Source organism: Lathyrus oleraceus, chromosome 5, assembly GCF_024323335.1.
Source record: "Lathyrus oleraceus cultivar Zhongwan6 chromosome 5, CAAS_Psat_ZW6_1.0, whole genome shotgun sequence".
NCBI classification, from domain to species: Eukaryota; Viridiplantae; Streptophyta; class Magnoliopsida; order Fabales; family Fabaceae; genus Lathyrus; species Lathyrus oleraceus.
In genome coordinates this window covers 600,417,467-600,426,527 of record NC_066583.1, presented here as the reverse complement: position 1 = coordinate 600,426,527, position 9,061 = coordinate 600,417,467, and the positions used below count along the sequence as shown (strand labels likewise).

The window sequence follows — 9,061 nt, the reverse complement described above, 5'->3', positions numbered from 1 at the left end:
AAGTGAAAAAGCCAAGTGACAAAATTTTTAAATGAGATTTGTGTTTGTTAGTCTTATAGAAAGAGTTTGATATGATTAAAGTTTTTTGAAGCATTTGTGAAGAAAGAAAGTTTGAAAATTCAATAACTTAAAGTCAAGGTTTTTTTATGAAAGAAGTTCAAGTTTTAAAAATTCTAAGATTAGACTAGGGTTTATAAGGGGCTAAAGGGCACAAGGTGGGTAAAGGAAGCTACAAACACACACAATGAATATGCACATGACAATAAGTCAACTATAATCCCTTTTCCTTGGATTGAAACATAAGCACAAGTATCATGCAAGAAATATCATAGATTAACAATATGCACTAAAACATGATATATCTTGATGCAAGGGTTTATGACAAAAGTATCATTTTTAAACCCTAATGACTTAAACAATTATGCAAGGGTTTAGTATCATTTCCTTGGATTGAAATATAAGGGTTTAGTGCAAGGATTTAAACCCTAATGACTTAAACAATTATGACAAAAGTTCACCTCATACAAGGGTTTAAGTCATTAGGGTTTAAAAGCAAGTCATCAACCATAAACATCCATGTACTTTAAGCACAAATCAAATAAACAAGTTATCATCAAGTCTAAGTCCAAGTATAATCAAGGTGTTCAACACATATGAATCAAAATGGGAGCAAATTAATCATGGGAAAATTTGAATAAAAACATACTTAAATGAAAAAATAAAAAGGAATAAATAATAAAGTTTTTTTTTGGATTTTTTAATATAAAATTAAAAACTAAATAACAAAATAAATGAGATTTTTATGAGGGAGTTCATGTTCATAACAAACATAATGGTAACAAGAATGAGTGACAATTATGCTTTTACGAGGGAGTTCAAAATGAGCCTTTTTTACCTAACGGAATGTGTCCGTTGCACCTTTAAAAGCACTTCCAGATGAGAAATAATGATCCCTCTAGCTTCCTTGAGTGAAAATGTGGAAAAAGTGCAAGAACGATTTAATGTTCTTTCTTGCTTGATGATGAATATTTCTGTGTGTGTTAGATCATTGCAATGATACCTTCTTTTATAGTGAATGAATTCAGATTTGGTACAGTGGTTATTGATATTGTTTGATGGACTTTGGATCAAATCTAAAAAAATGATGAAAAGTACAAAAGTGATTTTGATTTTAGTGTTTAGATAGAGTAAGATCAAAACAAGATCTATTTACAAAGCTCCAAACAAAAATGGTTGAGAAAAATGATCTTTATGGAAATGACAATGAAACTTTATGGCAAAATGATCCATGAATGGTATGTTGTTTGGATAATGGTCAAAGCCCTCGTGTAATGAATCAATGGTTTGTGTAAAACACTCATTGTAATGAGATTTAGAAGCATCATAGGCTGCAAAGCAAGATCTTGAGGTTTAACTTTGATTTGAACATGAAACTTGACATGAAGATAGATTTTCAATTTGACCTAACATGGTGACGTTCCTTCTTCGAAACTCCTAGCTCAAGTGTGATAAATTTATGTCAATAAACTCTTTTGGAATATTTTTCCATCCTCTACAACTTTTATTATAACTTATAAGAAAAAAATTATTAGATTTATTTTAAAAAATAATGTATATGATCTATATTTACTCTTGATGCATTATACCTAATGAATCTAAAAAATATATGTTTTTTTAAGATCAGAGAATATTATTTAAATGATTTAATTGAAATACACTGACAGCGTAAAAGAATTTTACACCGTCAGTTAATCCTATACGTTGTATATTTAAATAAATTTGACATTTATTTAAAAAATCTATAAAGTAATATAAATGGGTGATGGTGATGGATCGACAGTGTAAATCTTTTTGCACTGACAATGAATATTAATTAATCTCTTATTTAAAAATATTTATTAATAAATATCTTATATTCTATTTAAATAAATTTATCATTTTCAAAACAAAAAATTTAAAAGCATTACTTTAACCAAAAAGATTGGCAACCAAATCAGGTTGCTGATCAGCTTCAGGACCACTCCCTTTATATGTATTGGTTGGTACCCATTGTTTTGTTTATCATCTAGTTGTATTAACCTTTTATCTGAAAGAAAAAAAAAATAACAAAGGGAAAAATGAATCATGGAAAGTTCTAGATATAATTGTTAGTTTTTTATTTTTTAAAACTAAATAATATAGAATTGGGTATGCTTATCTCTCTACACATAAATATTCATATTAAATAAACTTCCTCCCTCCTTTATAAATATTATTTTTTAATTGTCTGTTAAAAATAATACTTTTGTCAAAATTATTCATAAATAATTATTATAAAGAAAGAATCAAATAAAATAAATATGATAAATAATTAAGAATATTATAGATAAAAAAATTATTATTTAAAAGATAACAATGATTAATTTATTTATATATATATATATATATATATATATATATATATATATATATATATATATATATATATATATATATATATATATATATATAAAGTAAAAAGAAATGACACTTAAAAAAACGGAGAGAGTAATTAATAGGAAAATATAAATATAATTATAATTAATTGATAATAATTTTAAAATTTTAATAGTCTTTAAAAATTAAATATATTTTATAAAAAAGAAAAATATACATGGAAAATCATCAATGACATATATTTTATTACAATTGTATTGAAAAAGAATATATGTACAATCGACATATTCATCTACACTTCCATGAATAGATAAATTCCTTTTATTTTACTAAAACAAATAAACTTTTTGACCATGATAACAATTTTATAGAAACATATTTCCAAGTTTACATTATAATCACAATTTTATAGTATATTTTATCATATAATCAAATAGTCTATTTTATTTGAATCATTTTAAAGAAAAATATTCAACAAAACAACTGTCACCATAAAAACAAATCAAACAAAATAATAATAATATAAAATATATATAAAAGCATAAAGATTGTTTTGCCCACAGTTACAAAATCCATCAAAATTGATAAAATCCGTATCAGTAGAAACTCGTTGGAAACAACACTCCAAAATATCTTCTTCATCTTCTTCTTCCTCCTTTCATTCATTTCGATTTCGATTTCGATTTTCATTCTTCTTCCTTCTCATCGCCATCACTGTAAGTACCAAAATACCCCTCTCTCTCTCTCTTGCTACCATTATCATTTCTCTGTTAATTCGATTTATACACTCTACTTTATGCTACAAAGCCTTCGATCCTCTTATTTCATTCCAGATTCTTTCAATCATGCCTCGTTTTTCGAGCTTTATGTCCTAATTTTAACCTAAAACTGTTCACTATTCACTTTCCTATGTCAATTTCACTTTTTTCTTAGTTACACTTTTACTGATTTTTACTCTACGTAAAATTTCATTTTATTAATTTTGAAAATTTCTGCTATTCTTTTTGTTCCTTTGAATTCGGTGCTTAATTGTTTCAGCTGATTTTCAGCATAGGCCACCATGCTCAATATTGTCTTCTCTCCCCTGTGATCTAAGAGTTTTTTTTATTTATGTTATATAGTCAATAGTATAATTATTTTGAAACTGTTTTTTTTTTTTTTTTTACCTTTTCAGAATGATGAGTATATTTGACAAAATGGCTGATACTGTTCATTTGAGCTTATCTTATCTGATAGTTGGTGTGATTGTGACTTTTTTTTTGTCTCAATTATTATAAGAATAAGAACCCCTTTTGTGTCCCTCATGATTTTCTCATTTCTAGTTTAGGTTAATTTAACTATTATTAGGTGTTGTTATAATATTATGGAATTGGGTTTATGATATATCTACTTTTGTTAGCTTCCTACTTAAATATATAGTTTTGTGATTATTTTTAGTTTAATAACTGTTTGATAGGTAGGAACAGGACATGTGAATGTGGAATTAATGGTGTTCTATTCAAATGTCAGATTAGCTTAAGTCTTTAGTTTTAATGTTTTTTAAAGAAATCCAAACTGTGTTTTTTTAGATTTTTTATGTTGGGTGGACCTTATATTTTAGAGGTGAAAATATTTGTTTATTTTGAAGAAAATGAAGCACATACTCTTCATGTTTAGAAAATGAAGCACATACTCTTCATGTTTAAACAACTAGAAAATTTGTTAGGTGGGCTGATTCTGTTCACATACATCTTACCTACCAAAATTTGTTGTGCTGTCTTAATCACTTCAAGTGAAGTGATAGAAGGTTCCAGAGTTCTAGTTTCTCTGAATCACTTAAATTGTCTTGTGATGGTGTTTAAGATTTATACGATAACATGAGTTTCTTGATCTGGATAGAATTTTGTAGTTTCAAGAAACTTCTTCTTTGTTGATTTTAAGATTGATTTTGTTTATTAAAGAAACTTCAACAATGGAGGATGAATTGTCTGTTAGTAGTGACTTTTAGTTTTTGCATTTATACTTTTTCTTTTCAGATTCAGGTACTAGTCTAATAGCTTTGTAAGACAAAAGAACATGGCCTTAAATCAGTATTTTGCTGAGGGTGTGAACCAAATTGATTCCTTGGAAGGTAAATCATCTCAGGAAATGTGGAAATGTTCCGGTGCTGACGCAATTTCAGGTTCAAGTGGCTTTGACTGCAACATATGTCTGGAGTGTGTGCAAGATCCAGTGGTCACTCTTTGTGGCCATCTCTACTGCTGGCCCTGCATTTACAAATGGCTTAATTTCCATGGCCAAGCTCAAGAGAACCAGAAGGAAAAGCCGCAATGTCCAGTATGCAAAACAGAAATTTCAAAATCATCACTTGTTCCGCTTTACGGCCGCGGCCAAACCCCATCGCCTTCCAAAGGCAATGCTCAGCAACTAAGGAGTGTCATACCACCGAGACCGCCCAGTCCTTCTTGGATGACTAACTTGCCAAGATCACTTGATGCTGGAACTGTTTCACAACACACTTCTCAAGTTTATCATCCTCATTATCATAATCATACTCATCGGAACACTTCACCAATGCTCAACACAGGTGGTTCACTGATCAATCCATTGGATACAAGTTATGGTGTCTTTGGTGAGATGATATACGCAAGGATCTTTGGAAACCAAGTGACAGACGTTTATACATATCCGAATTCATACAATCTTTCGGGGATCAGTAATCCTAGGATCAGAAGACATTTGAGGCGAGCTGATAAGTCACTTGGTAGAATCTGTTTCTTCCTCCTTTGTTGCACAGTTTTGTTTCTTCTCTTATTTTGACTGCAGTTCCGTATTTTGTGTGTGCAATACAATTATACAACCCTGTATAAAATATAAGCGGTATGCTGATTTAGTTAGATGTATCATATGTATCAGAGAAGTTGCATATTTGGTGCCTGCTGAGATAGGTTATGGGTATAGTTACCTGCTCTCTTTAAGGTATTTAAATGGATGTTTGGATATGTCTGCATCTGTTTTATTCTGGCTTTCAGCTTGTTATAAACTAAACTGTATTATATTTCCAGAAGTTCAAAACAATAAATGTTTGCATTAGTTTGCAATTGTAATTCATATTTAACTTCCAGCTTATTATAAACTCTTGCTAGTAAAATTTGATCCGGGAACCGGCCAATTCACAAGCTGGTTCGATCTCGGGTGCGGGTTTGAAACTGTAATTTTTCATTCTTTAGTATTTAGTATGTGTGTCTTTTGCTGCTAAGTTCTTAAGAACAGAAATAAATAAACTCATGCAATTGAGAGATTAATCTGTTTATTTTTGTAATCTGCATACTAAGTCGCATAAGATTAAAAAAAGTGAAATGTATAGAGATATGACATATAGTAAACTTAATGTTATGTTTAAATAACACAACTCTTCTAACAACAATTTCTTTTGTTCAAATGTGGGTACAGGTTGTTAAAACATCATTTTCAAACTCTGGTTTATAAGGAAAACACTAAGGAAAACAAAGTGTGGATTGTAGGATTACAATCTGTACAAGCACATGAATGGTGCATGCCTATATTTGCTGAATTTTGATTTACAGCTTATTTGCTGCTTTCATTTTCAAACTTCTAAGGCCCACTTCTGATTATGAAATTCAACCAATATTGGTCGGTTTGCCCATAGTGATCAGATTACTCATTATTGCGAAATCTACCAAGCACCCCACATCTTAAACAAGCACCCCACATCTTAAACGTGCCACTCCTACTTCATATCATAATACTAACGCTACTTCTTTTATAGTTTACTTTTGCTAATTCTTCGAATTTGTTTAGAGATTGTTTGAATGAGACATTAAATCTAATATTTTGAAGAAATTTAAAATGATTTGGATAAAAAATATGAATAATAGTTAAAATGATGGAAATATGTGAAATATTTTATTCAAGTTAAATTTAATGATTATTAAAATTAAGGAAAAATTATACAAGAAATTCTTTAAGTTGTTTTTTTATAATGTATTGGTCATTTAATTTTTTTAAAGAATAATATGGTCTTTTAAATTATCAAATATATGCATCATTATCTTTTTTTTAACAGAATCAATGTGTTAATTGTGAATGCAATTATTGAGTGGTATCAAAATGATGAAGTGCAATCAAAACTACAATAATCACACATTTTTAAATATTTAAAATGTGAGAAAAATGATGTAGAAATCATCTTAAAAGACTAAGTGTAAAAAAAAACTTAAAGAATCAACCTATTATAAAAAAAATAAACTAAAACACCTCTAATGTAATTTTATTTAAAATTAAAGAATTTGAAATTCTTCTCGTACTCTATAACATTTGAATGTCAAATTGATTAATATTGTTATTTCAAATTTTACAAGTTGATAGTCATATTTTCCGAAATTTTAAAATGGACACCTAAATTTTTTGAAAAATTTGCATATTGGTCATTATTAATGTTCAAATTTTACAAACTGGACCTCTAATTTTCAAGAATTGTAATTTAGTCTCTATTTTTTAAAATTTAAATTTGTCCTAAATTTTTTTAATTTTATAAAAATGACTCCAAAAATTTAACAAAGAAAATTGCTTAAAATTTTAATTTTAATTTTTTTTTAAAATTTTCTAATTATCTTATCCGAACACACTTTTACCGTTTTTTTATTCATAAAAGTTACTTTTAAAATGCTAATAATAAAAAAAAACAATAAAACATGTAAAATTGAAAAAGAAAAAGTTTTCTTTTTCACAGGATATTTTGAAAAATGCGGTAAAAAATAAAAGAAAATAGGTATTATTTTATTAAAAATTTGGTAAAAATACATAAAATGTATGTTATCGTTAAAAAAGTACAAGAGTGTGTGGTATATCTACGCAAGTAGAGGATACTCAGAGGTCATAGGAGTTAAGGGTGATTAGGGCATAATCACAGTGGTGAGAGACCCTATTTGGTGATTTTTACAGTGGTGAGAGAGAGTTATCTCAAATGAGGTGAGAGACTCTGTGTGTTTCAATGTTATGTTGATAGTATGATGATTTGTCTTCTCTCCTGTTAGAGAAGAGGTATTTATATAAGCCTTTGGGCCTAGGGTTTTCTAGGAACTAATAACCGTCCACTCAGTAAATGGGGAACCATTGAGTCCCTATTTTCTAAGAAGATGCGGGTCATCCAATTGACTATAACTTTCCTTCACCCAAGAGACATATTTTCCCTCATTTACCTCAATAGGGAGAGTATGAGGCTCTTAGGGAGAGAATGTTCATGATGGTGGGCGACGTATATGTGTCACCCCTACTGAAGATCACAACTCTTCCGCCTTTATTAGGTCCTTCACAAATATAACACTACACAGTCCTTCAAGTCCGAGAGCTTCAACAAAGGGCGAAGTGCTTTAAGCTACAGAGCCTTGGGACACCACGAGTCCCTGAATCTCCTGAGTCGAAGTTATACACTGATCAAGATTGATGAGACTACAATTCCCTTAAGTGAGGAATTATTCCTCTTGGGCGGGACTTCTATCAAGCCCTCAGACAAGACTTTCAATTAAGTCTCTTTTCCTAGACTTCAGCCGCATCCCTTGGGCAAGACTTTATGTTGGATCTCGCCCAAAGAAACTTCAAGTCCTTTAGGAGGAGATTTTGGATAAGCTTTCCGAATGGACTCTTAGTCTCACATGTAAGATTATATGTTGAGCCTGAGTAACGAGACTACAAGTCCTTCAAGCGAGGTGTTAGACCTCTTGAGCAAGACTTCTAAAAAGTCAGCAAACAAGACTTTAAGTTAAGTCTCTTGGGTTATACTTCATTCGCGTCTCTTGGGAGAGACTTTTATACTGGATCCCGCTCTAGGAAACTTCAAATCCTTCAGGCGAGGAGTTTGGATAAGCTTATCCGATGGGAGTCTTAGTCCCTCAAGCGAGATTACATGCTGAGCCTGATTAACGAGACTATAAGTTCCCCAAGCGAGATGATAGACCTTACAGGCGAGACTTATATCAAGCACTCATACACGATTTAAGTTAAGTCTTTAGGATTAGACTTCAACCACATCCCTTGGGAGAGACTTTATGTTGGATCCTTCCCGAGGAAATGTCAAGTCCTTTAGGAAAGGAGTTTGGATAAGCCTGATTCATGAGACTCTTAGTGCCTTAGGCGAGATTACATATTGAGCTTGATTGGCAAGAATGCAAGTCCCTCAGGAGAGGCGTTAGACCTCTCAGGAGAGACTTCTACCAGACCCTCAGACAAGTCTTTAAGTTAAATCACTTGGGCTAGACTTCAGTCGCGTCCCTTGGGCGAGACTTTATGTTGGATCCCGCCCGAGGAAACTTTCAGGCGGGGAGTTTAGATAAGCCTGTTCGATGGGACTCTTAGTCCCTCAGGAGAAATTACATGTTAAGCCTGACTGAAGAGATTACAAGTCCCTCAGGCGAGGCTTTAGACCTCTCAGGCGGGACTTCTATCAAAGTCTCAGACAAGACTTTAAGTTAAGCCTCATGGGATATACTTCAGTCGCGTACCTTAGGCGAGACTTTATGTTGGATCCCGCCCGAGGAAATTACAAGTCCTTCCGGTCGGGAGTTTGGATAAGCCTGTTCAATGGGACTCTTCAGGTGAGATTACATATTGAGCCTGACTGACAAGATTACAAGTACCTCAGACAATG

The 9,061-nt window shown here is 31.1% G+C and overlaps 1 protein-coding gene across 1 annotated transcript; it reads left to right on the top strand.

Moving 5' to 3' along the window:
- Window positions 1-2,962: 2,962 nt before the first annotated feature.
- LOC127086878 (E3 ubiquitin-protein ligase RMA1H1) lies at window positions 2,963-5,505 on the top strand. Its single transcript, XM_051027696.1, has 2 exons — window positions 2,963-3,131; window positions 4,431-5,505. The coding sequence occupies exon 2, from the start codon at window positions 4,471-4,473 to the stop codon at window positions 5,212-5,214; it is 744 nt and encodes a 247-aa protein (XP_050883653.1). The 5' UTR covers window positions 2,963-3,131; window positions 4,431-4,470; the 3' UTR covers window positions 5,215-5,505.
- Window positions 5,506-9,061: the final 3,556 nt, after the last annotated feature.